At 38.6% G+C, this 15,395-nt stretch overlaps 1 protein-coding gene across 1 annotated transcript in view; it reads left to right on the top strand.

The window, feature by feature from the left end:
- The window catches only part of KCNH8 (potassium voltage-gated channel subfamily H member 8), a 446,029-nt gene that overhangs the window by 293,697 nt on the left and 136,937 nt on the right, over positions 1-15,395 (top strand). Inside the window, exon 7 of the mRNA XM_043875194.1 lies at positions 3,709-3,916. Coding sequence (XP_043731129.1) covers positions 3,709-3,916 — 208 coding nt within the window. The remainder of the gene's footprint in view (positions 1-3,708; positions 3,917-15,395) is intronic.

The raw sequence follows: 15,395 nt of genomic DNA, 5'->3' as shown, positions 1-15,395 counted from the left end.
GCACTGAACAAATAGCATAATCTTAAAAATATATATTATATAAAGTATTGAATATATATAATATAAAATACATAAGATGCTTAGATATGATTAAAAGTTTCATTGCCTAAAATTAACATGGGTAAAGAATTTTTTAAGAAATCTAATTCTCATAATTTGATGAATTTTAAATGCTTGTACATTTTCGCTGTGCTTTTGCTATCTTTCTTCGTTTTCATTTGTGAAATAGAGAGCATGAATTCTTTATAAACGCAAAGTTATAGATCATATGTATATCAGAAAGTAAGAAAAAGAAGGAAGGAAGGAATCTATCTTATCAGTGATTTTTTTTCTGCTTTTCATAGGGGTGAGCATATAATCATTTAACAAATTGGCTTATAAGTTTGTTATTCCTCCCAATAAATTAGTCAGTATCAAATATTCTATTTGAATAGAAAAGCTTACTTAAAATATTACATTTATTTCCCAGGAAAGCATAAGTTGTGAGGAAAAGTCTATAAGTTATACTGTTGTTACACTACACAGACTTAAAAAGAAAAGCAGGAACAAACAGATAAAGTGCTGATTTTCTAGACCTAAAATGCATCCAGTTAGTGCATCTCCATAGGTGACATTCAAAAATGTATGACAACCATCAAAAATGTATTACATATTTTAGTTTTGGCTGTGTCCACAATTGCTGATGGCAAATGTTTTACGCACAGCTTACGTATTTATTTATTGAAACTCACTATGTATAAGGCACTATGAAAGGTATGACAGATAAAATTATGAATGAGTCATAGAAAGTACGATAGAGTGAAGAAGGCAAATGTATGAATTCAAGTTTTGTCGCTTACCATCTAAGTGACTTCCTGGGGGAGTTAATGTCAAAATAGGCCCCAAACCATAAAAATTCCTGCAGGGTTTCTGAGCAGCCTAAAAAAGGCAATCTTTCCGTAAAATACTTTGCCAAGTGTCTCATAACTAGAAAGACCTCAGCACATGTTAACTAGCTTTTTGCTCTTTTTTTTATTCCCTAGTTGATAACCAAGTGATGGTTATGTCCACCTGGTAGGTGGGGGAAACTGCTAATTCGTAGGCGTTTTTAATGAAGGCATTCCCTCGTTGTCTTGTAGCTATCTATAAGGTGCTTGTAATTCTCTTCAGTGACAAATTTAGAGCAGTGTCCCAAGAATAAGAAGAATCCTTTCTCTTTTTCAGATTATATATTTCCCTCTAAATCAAATATGCTTCTTTCTTGCACCATTCATCAAGAGCCCAAATTTATGTTTTACAGCAGGGAGTTGTTGACTCCAGTAGGAATACATATAATTTTTTTAAACTGCCAGTAAAATCCCCCGGGCTGCCTCTTCCTGGGCTCCCAGGCTCATCTCTTTTCATGTCATTTTGTGAACGGCTGTTGTTCTTGTGGAAGGGCAGCTCCACATCCATCCCCCAAACATCCCTTTTCAGAGAAAACAGGGAGCTTGCCTGCATCCATACTCTATGTTCAAGATGATGTGTTAGTCTGCTCAGGCAGCTGTAGCAAAATATAAACTGCTGGCTTCAACAACGGGAATTTATTTCTCACAGCCCTCAGAGCTGGGAAGTCTCAGATCAAGGTGTACACCAGTTTGGTTCTTGGTGAGAGCTCGTTCAGGCTTGCAGATGGCTGTCCTCACGTGGCCCCCAGACAGGGAAGGGAGGGAAGGAGACAGAGGGGGGCCCTGGGCCCTTCCTACAGAGACGTTAATCCCGCCTTGAGGACCCCACCTTCTCGACTCGTGTAAACCAAATGAGCCTCATGTAAACCTCCCAAAGACCCCATCTCTAAGTACTGTCACGCTGATGCTTAGGGTTTAGAGATGTGAAGTTTGCAGGGACACAGTTGAGTCCACAGTAGATAGTGTCCCCCATCTGAGACTTCTGCTCCAGGTTTCACTGTATGTACAAGGTTGTCATCTATCAAATTCACCTACCTATAAAATAGCGTCATGCCTCGTTAGTCCTCGCAAAGCAGAGACTGCATCTGGCTTATAACGGGCTGCAGAAGAGATAGATGAGAACTTGGTGGTGAAGGAGAAGAAAGTAAAACTCAACCTAGAAAACTGACAAAATGGAGTAAAAGACCACAGCTACCTGGCAAGTTCCTCAATAAAATGACCTTATGACTTTTTTTTTTTTTAGCTGTGCCTCAGTGTTTGTGGGATCTTAAGTTCCCTGCCCAGTGATGGAACCTGGGCCCCCTACAGTGGAAGAGTGGAATCTTAACCCCTGAATCTCCAGGGAATTCCGATCCTTCCAATGTTTTTATATTTCAGTACAGAATAACTCACAAGATGACAACTGAAAATACTTTTATTGAATACCTATTGTTATAGTAAGCCTGGGTGTTTTGTATCTTCACATAACCATTTATCCATTCACTCATTTAACAAAAATTTATTGAGCACTCACTATATGTCAGGCATTTTTCTAAGTACAGTTTTTCTTGTAGATAAGGGAAGATGACAGGAAGAGGGAGAAATTGTAAGTCAATCGACTCCAAATAATTATAAAGGCAAACTCTCCAAAGATGCTGACCTTGTTTATGATTCTGCCTATAAAGGAAAATTATTCTTAGGTGTAATCATACAAACCACTTCCTTGCCCTTTATTTGTGGATCACCCCTCAAATTAGAATAGATCAAGGAATTTGTCAAACTCTGTTTGCATATGAGTTAATATATTATCTGACTTCTTATTTGTCTCAGAAGGTGTGAGAAGAGTGTAGATTAGTAACAGCATTGGGTCAATAGACATTGGCCTTTCTGGAGGGCTCCATGGTGGGCATTTTTCAGTTGAGTCCTAAAGTCAGGAAAAGAACCCCTTAACTATAAGTCTATTTTTTTTTAGTTCATACAAAGGCAGAATCTAGGAGGTTTTTCCAAAACGTTGTTCCATTTGCTTTTGGTTCCCTAAGCATGTTTGTTGAGCAGAGAGCTCAGAATGTCTGTGCTTCAGGCAAATGTTTTCTATTAGCAATGCGGTATAGAGAGCAAAGCGCGGGAGGCAGGCGGCGCTGCTGGTATTTGTGAGAGGATCTTACTCTGGTTTTTAGGTCTCGTTATTTAAAAACGAGAAACCTAAGTTATCGCGTTACCACTCCAGTGACTGACCAGTCTGTAGTTTTCTGATGAAGCAGCTCCGTTCCATGGAAGAGGGGAAGTGAATGAAACAAGCTGAAGAGGGTGGACACGTCTCCTCTTCCGTCCTAATCCCAGCCTGTGTTTCAGCGCTGTATCAGAGTTCTAGAAAGTTCTGTTCAGTCCCATACGCAGGGGAAAAGCTAAGTCTTAAGGAAGATAAGCATCAGAGGAATCAAATGGTCCTCCCCGTCTTTCTCTTACCAACTTCCGGTAACTATGTCAAGAAATGACACAGAAACGTCCCCAGAGGCGCCCTGGGCACTGGTCTGCCGGCGGCGCCAAGACCTAGTCGTGGGCACCCTCGCGCGGCCGTGGCTGCGGGCCCGCCGGGGCCGCGGGACAAAACCTGGTCGCGGGCGCCCCCGTGCGGCTGTGGCTGCGGCCCGCTGGGACCGTGGGACAGGACCTGATCGCGGGCGCCCCCGCGCGGCCGTGGCTGCGGCCCGCCGGTACCGCGGGACAGGACGCGCGGCCGTGGCTGCGGGCCTGCCGGGGCCGCGGGACCCCCGGCCCGGCTGAGCGCTGTCGCCCCCCGCAGGTGTCCCTGGTGCATCTCCTGAAGACCGTGCGGCTGCTGCGCCTGCTGCGCCTCCTGCAGAAGCTGGACCGCTACTCCCAGCACAGCACCATCGTCCTGACGCTGCTCATGTCTATGTTCGCCCTGCTGGCCCACTGGATGGCGTGCATCTGGTACGTCATCGGGAAAATGGAGAGGGAAGACAACAGCCTCCTCAAGTGGGAAGTTGGTAAGGCCGTGCTTTCGGCACATTTTCCATTTTTACGTGAAAGGGAAGCCTGTCTAGGATTTGGAGAAAGGGAACGATGAGGCTTTAGATATCGATATATGTATTCTGACTGTCGATTTGTCTCATTTTGGTGAGATGTGCGGAGAGGGACCATGATACAGGTGATCGCTTTTGAGCGAGTTTTCTGAACAACCTTGCATTTTTTTCAAAGAACAGTGGGTTAAGGTCTCAGTGGTGAACTTTTAAAAATGACTAGCATGTGCATAGAAATGTTTAGATAAGTCATGTGTGATCTTATCTTGAAAAATCCGATGGAGGGCTAAGTAACAGTAAACGCTGGGGACCTGGCCAGTCACTACATATTTTTAAATCATAAGAAAATGATCATTTCTATCTGAGGTGGCAAGTTAATAATAGAAAAATTCTACTACTTTCTCCTTTAAAAAAAAGAGAAAAAATACTATCATACTATCTTTCCATATTTAGTATACTTTGAGAATTTGTAATAATATAGAAGACGGGATATTTACAAATATAATTTGTAAAATGTTATGTCCCCATAATCCATGGGAATTTAAGGGAGTTGTTCCAAGTGTTACATAATTCTGCATAAATGAATCTGAAATGTTCTGCACATGTGCATATTTTTAAACTTATATCAACCACAAGGACTTTATAGAAGATGAAAATTCTGAAGGCTATAACTCTCTATTTTAAAATATCTGTGTCCTTCTCACAGTCTTTCTTTTTAGAGAATTGTCACAGTACCTTATGCAGGGTATTTTTTCTTCCTAATCTGACATTTAATCAGAGAATCTGTTCCTTGGCTAGCTAGAAAATCCTTCATTTATCTTCTCCAAAAATCAATCTTGGACTTTTGAAAGAATCTCAGATCTTTGCACAGGGATAAAGCTGCAAGAGATTCCTAAGAAGAAAAAAAAAAAAATGCTCTAAGTTCTTATATGAGCACTTAGTGGCAGAGTGCATTTAGAACATCCCTGGGTGGATGCTTATAAGTGTCAGTCTCTCACCATAGGGCGAATGCAAAGCCTTCAAAGGGCATCTTTGGAGAATGAGCTGGAGAACTTAAGAAAGCAAGTTCAAGGGAGTGAATCTCTTGTCTGCTGCTGCTGCTGCTGCTGCTAAGTCGCTTCAGTCGTGTCCGACTCTGTGCGACCCCATAGACGGCAGCCCACCAGGCTCCTCTGTCCACGGGATTCTCTAGGCAAGAACACTGGAGTGTGTTGCCATTTCCTTCTCCACTGAATCACCTGTCTATGTTCTTAAAAATGTTCCTACACACCTCAGTTTTGTCCTGGAGCTACACAAAGAAACTGATGCATCTGATAATTTTCATCTCAGAAATTTTCTTATCTCCCTTATCACATTTTTCTATACTTTGCTGTAGACATCCATTCTCAGAAATGAAGTTAAAAAGAGCAATAAAGCAATGGCAGCAAAAAATCCTACATAAAGAGAATATGAGCTGGAAGAGAGAGAGGGAGAAAAAAAGAGGGACACAGAGATGGGGAAAGAAGATTTGACTAAAAGGGGAATCAAAGTCTGGATTGTACTTGGATTAAAACATATTCTGTCCTTCTGTATTGTTTCCCTCTTTATAAGTTTGTCTGGAACACTTCTTCATCACAGACTCTAGCATGGTCCTAATGTTGTCCAGTGAGTTACAACACTAAATTTCTGCCTTTGTTGTGAATCCATATTAATTCTGATTTGTGATCAGTTACCTGATTGCCTTTTGGACCTGACCTAATTTCCCTCACCTATACACTCATATTAATTCATAAGGTTAGTCTAGTCTGAGAGTTTCCAGACAAGGAAATTCAGTTTATGCACACTCAAATTCAGCTACAGGAGGAAAGCCTTGTGTTTCATTTCCAGCATACCAGTCCTGCTGCAGACTGATTAATCAGCTTAATGTTTTTCTTCCAACAAATATGCAGAAATATTTATTTTCCAAGAAAAAAGAAGCCACCCCCTTGAACTGCTTCTGCATTGCCCCCTACCACACCTACTCTTGGTCTGGGTATTACGGCTCTCTGTCATGAATGGGGCCTTGTAAGCTGGAAGTCAGTTCATAAAGAGAGTGTTGGTAAAACGCAACGATGGGAAAACCCTGGGCTGAGGGCAATGACTCTCTCCTTTCATCAAGACTCCAACATCCATCAGCCGCGAGGTTTGTCGTGATTTTGTTCACCTGCCTGGGCCTGTTTCCTCATCTACAACATGAGAAAACACACTAATAGCTCGAAAGGCTATTTCAGGTTCCACGATTTATGACTTTAATGGAAGAACAAATCCAGTTTTGTGTACTTAATATATCTATTTTCTATTATAGTTCAGTGCCCATATTAACCAACAGAAGCAACCATCCAGTGTCAACAACTTTGAGGGATGTGTCAGGAAGGGCATCTTATGATGACAGCATGTCAAGGAAATGATATGCTTCACTAAGTTACGATTTAAAAAAATAACAGAGCATTTATCTTTAGAGAATTAGATTTCCTGTCCAAACACCTCTTGAGATATGGTCAGGAAGGTAGTATGTTAATTATGTCTGTCAATATTGGATTTTATAATCTTGGCTACAAGGACTTTCCCTTCTCCTAAAATTACTTGGATCGTTTGTTCATTTGGAACATTTTCCAGCTGAGATTTGGACACAAATTAAATAATTATGACCTCTCCTACCTAATTTTATAATGAAGCAGCTGAGAGTCTAGGCTAATTTAGTTTTTACTATGTAATTTGTCCACTAATAATATGCTTTACCTTTTCTGGTCCAATTACCATGAATCAGAAAATTCAACACACACATAACACTTGGTTAGAGAACGCATTGTTCTTTATGTTTTGACTAAAATCAGATGTACAGAACAGATTCGTCTTCCCGAGGAATAAAATGGAACTTCCTTTCTCATCCCTGTTAATTTCCTTGAAATAATTTTTTTCCCTTTGGTTCTTGACAGGCATGCTTCCTGAAAGAGTTCCAATATTTTTCATCAGACCAAACCGAAGTTAACCTTTAAAAAACATTTTATAATGCCCCTTTTTTATAGTGTATCTATTTTGGTAAGGAAGAATTAATACTCCTAAGATCAATTCTATCAGAGGAAGTTATAAGCTGATTTGCCTGGTGTTCTGTTTTGCTCCATATTTTTATGTGTTCCTATACCATATTTTAAGGAATTTGAGATTTGGCTTATTGTTTAGTGAAATTTTAGCCTGGAAAGGACCTTAGTCTAGCTCTTCGACTTTATGGTGAGAGATCCATCTCCAGGTTCACAAACTCTTTTGTGGAAGGGGCTTTTGTCAATTGTGTCCACCCCTGCTTTCTTACTGTGGGGTACGATTCCTGGTGTATGGCAAATGTGTAAAAAAAGTTTTTGAGCAAATCGATATTCAAGGTCATTTCATTACTGAATGACAATCAAGAGACAAGAGCCTGGATCCCTCACTCCTTGTGTTGCTGTTTAATCACCAAGTCATGTCCGGCTCTTTGAGACCCTAGGGACCGTAGCCAGCCATGCCCCTCTGTCCTTGGGATTCTGGAATACTGAATATTCCAGGAATACTGGAGTGGGTGGCCATTCCCTCCTCTAGGGTGTCTGCCTGACCAGGGAATAGAACCCGTGTCTCTTACGTCCCCTGCTCTGACAAGTGGGTTCTTTACAACCAGTGCCACCTGGGGACTCATAGAACTGACTCACTGCTCTGCAGCGGAAACTAATACAACTTATAAATCAACAGTACCCCAATAAAAAATTAACTAAAAAATGCATCCAGTGACGAGGTGATGTTTCTGTATTAGTGATGATCCTTCATCGCAAGCAGAGATAGAAAAGGAATTCATTAGTAGGACATGCAGACTCAGAAATAGAAGGACGGAAAACAAGACTTGGGAAAAGAATATCTGAGCCAAGGCAGCCCAGATACCCCAGTGCAAGAAGCTCAGTTGCTGACATTTTGCAAAGATGGCTCGGATGTGCATCTGCCTTTGTAGATGCCGCGAGCGAGAGTCCTAACCTTCTGTTCATCTGGGATTCACAGTCCCTGAAAGGAGAAGCTGATTGGCCAAGCTTCCATCAGCTGCTCAGACACGCACTGCCGGGCACAGAGGGACCCCCCACCACCGACCTTACGCTTTCATGGTTAGAAGTGGGGCCCTCTGTCTCTCTATTACTATACACAATGGAGAGGACCGCCTTCTCATAGGATTTTAGACAGCCCCCACTCAAAAAACAAAAAAAGATGTCTTCTACAATAACATCTTTACCTAATGCTTAAAAACACACAGTAACATTTATAAAAGCATTTATTAAAATGCGTCTGTAAAGGATCGTACCCCTCTCAGACGTCATGTAGATGGAATTAGCTGAAAGGCGGGGCTGTGGGAGTTCTCGAGGCATCCTCCCCCCATCAGCCTGTGCTGCTGTGTCCTCCCAACAGTGGTGTTTACCAGGCTTTGCTTCCTCAGCAAGACTGCACCGTGGTCTGCAGCTCTCTTTTGTAGCCACAATGCTACCTTGCGTTGTTAAGAAGTTATCTCTGTTTCTAAGTCTGTGACATACTGAACTTTAAATGATCTGCTGCAACCTTAGAGGTGAGAGTACATTGTAACAGAGGGAAGCTTTTTTTTTTTTAATCTGGTTAATCTTTTAATCCTTTGGCAGAGTAGTCTCTTCCATTGGAGATGTCTAAACGTGTATGTGTATCACTGAAGAAAAAAAAAAAAAAAAAGCCCAAAATCTAGAATGGGAAGAAAAGGATTAAGTAAGATACCATTTTCAAATTTTCATTGACAATTTTAATCCTAAATCTCCTGATCTTCATTGGATAAAACATCATAAAAAGTTGATTGATTTGAAAGACTCTGTAGTTATTAACGGCTTAGCCTTTACAAGCCTTATATGATGGGGGAAGATGACCAGGCTTGTGATATTGTGAGCTGATTATTTCCATCACTGTATCAAATTTCCCTCAAGAAAGTAGAGTTGACTAGCACTCTGCATTTCCAGGTTCTGTGTGAAGGATTACAAACACATTTTTAGATAACCTTGATCTGTACATTCTCATTCTTGGGAATATATGAAATTAAGAAAGGGGAGAAAAAGCCTAAAATGAAGTTTTCTAACCGTTAAAATGGACCCTAGTGACAGATCCCTGGACTTAATTTTTTTTTTTTTAAGTACTGTCTCGAACATTAATGTATACTGAAATCATGTGAGGATTGTGTTAAAAAAAAGATTCTAATTCTAGAAATTTTGAGGTGGAGCCCAAGATCCAGCATTTTTAACCACCTCCCCAGTGAGTGGGACCCCACGTCACACTTTGAGCACCAAAGTTTTAAAAAGTCTCCTGACATTTTGTGAATTTCATACTCCCAGTTATAAAGTCCTAAACCAACACCAATGGAGCTCTTCTGGTTTTTCATTTCCTGCGCTTTTCCAATCCCCATCACATCTGTGCACTGTTTCACACATAAACAAGAAATAAGCTTAATGAGTAGAAAAATGACTTGGAAATTTATTCTTTCTTTACATTTTTTGGAAATGATTTATATTAGATTAATATTTCACTTACATTTATTAAGCACCACCTACGACATACATGGTGCAGTGCCTAATTGTGTGCATTATCTCATCTGATCTTTATCAAAATCCCATGTGGTAGATATTTTCAACCCCACTTTACAAAAAAACAGAAACAAACCCCTAAAGCTTGAAATTTTTGAAATTTCCTGGAAATTTACTTTTTAAACTATGAAATATCTTTAACACAAAAAGGTTAGAATAAATATAATGGTCCCCTTCTAAAACTTACATCTTTTTTAACATTTTGCTCTAACATATTTATTTTATTTCTATTTTTAAAATCAGTACAGCATTACAGATAAAATCAGGAGTCTGGGACTTCCCTGGTGGTCTGGTGGCTAAGACTCTGCACTCCCACTTCAGGAGACCCAGGTTGGATCCTTGGTCAGGGAATTAGATCCCACTTAATGCAACTAAAGATCCTGTGTGTTGCCACGGAGACTGAGTGTAGCCAAATAAATAAATATTAAAAAAGAAAGCCAGGGCCCCACAGTCCTTCAGTTCTGCCTTGCTCCTTCTGTCTTTCCTCCTTATTATTCAAGTTGGTGATAAGATTTTCTGAGATGCTGTTGTTACAATGCACATATATTAGTAAAACAATATATGATATTATTTTCCCACATTTTTGTTTAGTCGCTAAGTCGTGTCCAACTCTTGCAACCCCATGTAGCCCACCAGGCACCTCTTTCCATGGAATTTCCCAGGCAAGAGTATTGGAGTGGGTTGCCATTTTCTTCTCGTTTCCCTCATTATCTTCCATATAAATCATCACACGTATAAGTAGTAGTAACAACAATTATAATGATAATAGCAACAGCAACCTTTCACGAGGCTTTCTCAGTGCTAGGCATTTTGTAGAAATTAATCCATTTAATCTTATCATAATTTTATGATACCAAAACTGTTATCATCTTTATTTACAGATGAGAAAACCAAGGCACATAGATTGTGTGATTTGCCCAGATACACAGATAATATACACAGGAGCTGGGATTTCTCTCATCTTTTACATTCTCATTGAACTCATTTTTTCTCAAGATCAGTCCATCATGGTTATACATCTCACATGTTTATTTTTAACTATTTAATAGAATTCTATTGTACAATAAGCCGGTTTTCTCATCCTTTTGATTCTCACCGTTTCTTATCCATTTCCCTACTGAGTTCATTTGCACCTCTCACTGTGACAAATAGTGGGCCATGAGCAATCAAATACAAGTTTCTCTGTGTCCATATGCAAGAATTTCTCTGGGTCAAAGGCATGTGCATCTATAGAATTAGCACAAATTGTCAAATTCTTCTTTGAAGCAGTTGTATTAATTAATTATTCAGTTGGTCATATTGTATATGTTTTTTTCCACAGAGCTTCATCAGCAGTTGTTACCAATGTTTTGAAACTTGTGAAAATCTTGGAGGGTGTTGGGGAGTAGAGGGTATAAAAAAATGTCTAATTCTTATTTAAATTTTCATTCTCTGAGTAAGGTACAACAAGGCAGAATATATATATATATATATATATATATATATATTTTTTTTTTTTTTTTGCAGGAGAGGGTCATTCTAATTTCCTCTTTGGCAAATGAGACCCTCAATTTCATTAATTTGAAACTTCTCTTCTTTCCTAAATAATGTATTTAACGCTATACACTTCTAAGTGTTGAAGTCACAAAAGTTGTTACTCAAATTATATGAAATTTCTGAAGTTAAAACTTTGTTACAGATTTCTAATTACATTTATGGGTTATGGTCTCTGTGATACTGATTCTTCAGTGTCTGTTGAAGCTTAATTGAATATGTTCTTTATGTGTCAGGATATTATTATGTACATACAATTTTTTTAATATAATTTTAGTTCAAAATTTTATATGTGTCCATTATAACAAGCTTCTAAATTTAATTATACATATGGTACAGATCCTTATTAACTATTTTCTGACCAACTATATATAGAAATTTTATTTGGTGCTTTTTCAGATCTCTGTTGATTTTCCATAATTTTTTGGTTCCTTTTTTATAATTCCAGTTTCTTAATTTTTTCCATTAGGTCAAGCTTCTGAATTGAATTTAAATATTATAAAAGGCATACTATCAAAAAAAAAAGCATACTATCTTATTGTATTGCCTCAGTTTTACCTTATTAATTGAAGTTCATCATGTGCTAATTTTCTGTTCATCTAACTCTTGCAAAAGGTGAAATATTTCCTCATGGATTTTATTTTTTTTTTTAATTTAATTGTGAATTCATCTTTAATAGAGCTTCTTCCTTGTAGGATCCTATGCAGATTGAATGTAAGCCACTCAGCCATGTCCAACTCTTTGTGACCCCATGCAGATTGCGTGGTAGTCACTTGGTTGTCCGACTCTGTGTGACCCCATAGATTGTAGCCCATCAGGTTCCTCTGCCCATGAAATTCTCCAGGCAAGAATACTACAGTGGTTTGCCATTTCCTTCTCCAGGGGATCTTCCTGACCAGGGGTTTGAGCCTGGGTCTCCCGTGTTATAGGCAGATCTTTTACTGTTGGAACCACCGGAGAAGGCCTGTGCAGATCAAGCTATGAGAATATTCAGAATTTTGGTTGCTGTTTGTATGCTTGCTTCTGCCAAGAGCAGTAGGATTTACTGTTGCCCTAGGATCAAATGTTTAAAAATTTCTTAGCTTCAAGGTTTCAGTGATTCATGGAGAGTATACATTTAGATACTAATGCATGCAAGGCACAAGTCTGAATTTTTTAACCTCAAGACGCTGCTTTTTTTTCAAACTCTGGTTTTCCTCATCATCTCTGTAAGCTGTCGGGTGGATTATTTCTACCCTTCACCTTGTGTATCACACTTCGAATGTCCCAGTTGTATACAAGGTGTCGGTGCAGTGTTTGTGAGATTTCAGTGTTCTTTCCTGTGCACTGTTGAAAGAACCATCTTGCAGCCATGACACTACTAATTCCTACAAGCCATGATCCCTGTCTCCCCAACACCATCCCCAGCACAGCGTCAGCCAGCAGACTTGCTATTCCTCGTCTTTGCATATGGACATTTTACTTCCTCTTTTGAAAGAATATGTATATTTCCAGGTGTTTCTATCAGAAAGGCTTGCACATAAGGTAAGTTCATAATCTTGCCAGAACTGCAGGCTTCATTTCTGCCCAAAATAACATAACCTAAATTCCAGTGTGATATTTTTGTATATTACCTTTGAAATATAAAAATGGTTGTAATCTAATGCATAAAAGGCCAATTGAATAAGGGTTAATTTCTTAAGACCTTAGTCCCACTCTTTATAGGGGAAAATTCTTTAAACTTAAGACCTCAAATCTGAAATTCTTCATGCAGAATTGTTCAGTTACCAGGAAAATAAATTATGTCGCTGTCTTAAGAAGACATCATCAAATGTGTTTAAGATACAATTATTTCTTTCCAGCTAGTATATTAATCATAGTAATTCTTTTGGAATAAATGACAGTTTAATGTTCTGCATGTTATTTTCCTAAAAGACTAAAGATATAGAAAAAATAAAGCAGAAAAAGACCCCTTTGAGATTGTTGCATTTAAACCCTACAAAGTTCTCAGTATTTACTATAAAAGAAATACTCAGAGAGTTAAGAATCTGCCTGTGATGCAGGAGACCTGGGTTCGATCCCCGGGTCAGAAAGGTCCTCTGGAGAAGGGCATGGCAACCCACTCCAGTATTCTTGCCTGGAGAATTCCATGGACAGAGGAGTCTGGAGAACTACAGTCCATGGGGTTGAAAAGAGTCAGACATGACTGAGCAACTAACACAAATATTTGTTGAGGCCCTAAGAAGGATAGTATTATGAGCTGTGATCAAACCAAGGAATCTTAGAGCCTGCCTTCAAGAAGTGGACTTTGTTTTTAGAAATTCAAGAGGTGGACATAAAAATACTCAGAATTTTTCTTTTTTTAAAAATATTGGTTTGGCGTAAGTTTGTACAGGCAAAAACTTCCATGGTAGTTCAGAAAGAAGTTGAAGTGCTTCTAGCTGAATCTCCCTGAAGATGGCATTTGAGCTGAGTTTCAGGACGTGAGCACTGCTTTGGAGAGGCTGCGTTAGAGGACGTTTAGGTGGTGGGGCGGACCTGGGGCATAGTGTGAAGAAAGACACAGAAGCAGCAACTCTCACGGTGTATTTGAGAAGTGACAAGTGGATGAGATGAATCTGTTTAGTCTAGAAAACTCTTCCACAGACAGGTTACAAAATGAAAAGTCTGGAGGAGAAGGGGGCCTACATTCATTGAGCAAATGGAGAAGCCAAGCACCATCTGAGAGGCCAGCCACGACCTACCCGTAGACCAGGATAGATGAGGGGTGACCCACGTCTCATCTTTCCAGAAAATTTCAGAACTGGGACTTTGGGGGGTAAATCTCTCATATTTAAGCATTTCAGAACTTTTAAATTTTTTTTAATTTTTTTGTCATGCCAGACACAGATTAAGTAAAAAGGAAGCTGTGACCAAAATAATAGATTGGAGTCTTTATTTATAGATGTGTGGAGATAATCTTCAAGACAATAGATGCCAGAGAAGATGTGACCTGATAAATATAGTTTTTTAAGGAATTTTATTACAAACTCAGAAGGGAGAAAGGCAGAAAATACTTTTCCTTGTGATATTTGCCAGATTTAGTCTAACTGCACATTCTCATGAAAAGGAATACACATTCTATTTTCAAATATTTTTTTAATTAAAAAAAATTTTATTGAAATGCAGTTGATTTACAGTGTAGTGTTAGTTTCAGGTATAGAGCAAAGTGATTCAGTAGTACACACACACACATATCAATATATATATATATATTCTTTTTAGATTCTTTTTCATTATAGCATATTATAAGATATTGAATATGTACAATAGGTCATTGTTGTTCTTGTTTTATATATAGTAGTGTATATACGTTAAAATTGATCTCACAATCTATAGAGTTGAACTAACAAAATGATTTCCTCTGTTTATTATCTTAATTATATGGATTTTCTTCTTTAGTGATTCTCTGTTTTATTGCACACACAGTTGAGGAATAAAGTTTTTTTAATTTTTATTTTATATTATTGTGTAATTGATTAAGGGCTTCCCAAGTGGGGCAGTGGTAAAGAATCCACCTGCCAATGCAGGAGACGAGGGTTTGATCCCTGGGTCAGGAAGATCCTCTGAAGAAGGAAATGGGAACCCACTCCAGTATTCTTGCCTGGGAAATCCCACACACACACAGCACATAGCTGATTATCAGTGTTGTTTCAGTTCCAGATGTACAGGAAAATGATTCAGCCATACATATATGTGTGTGTGTTCTTTTTCAAATTCTTCTCCCTTTAGGTTATTACAGAATATAGATCAGAGCTCTCTGCGCCATACAGTAGGTCCTTGTTGGTTATCTGTTCTAAATATAGCAGCTTGAAATGTCCATCCGAAACTCCAAATCTCTCCCTCCCGACTTGGTATGTATTAATATGAATATTTTTATAAAGGCAGTTGAATTTATAAAGAATTTTCACTGGGACAATCTCCCCACTTTAGATTTTTTTGACATTTTAATTTTTTTTTATTTTTTATTTTTTTAAGGTTTTGTGTTTATTTTTATTTTTTAATTAATTAATTTATTCATGAACATAACTCATGGATACGTGATGAGAAATAGAAAATAATTAAACATTTTATCTAAACTAATTAAACATCTGGCATAAAAATTTAAATTCCTCTTTTCTCCCCTTTCTTGTGTGTGTATATGCAATCATTCGCTTTGGATTTAGAGTTTCCCTGACTAGCTACAAACAGAAGAAATAATTAAGATGTTTCATAGTCTACAATCCTATGGAGACTACTGCCAAAATTTCCTTGCGAACATGTCCTTTAGGTTT

The sequence above is a fragment of the Cervus elaphus genome, chromosome 19 (genome assembly GCF_910594005.1).
Source record: "Cervus elaphus chromosome 19, mCerEla1.1, whole genome shotgun sequence".
NCBI lineage: Eukaryota > Metazoa > Chordata > Mammalia > Artiodactyla > Cervidae > Cervus > Cervus elaphus.
The sequence above is the reverse complement of the archived record's forward strand: the minus strand, read 5'-3'. Positions and strand labels throughout refer to the sequence as shown.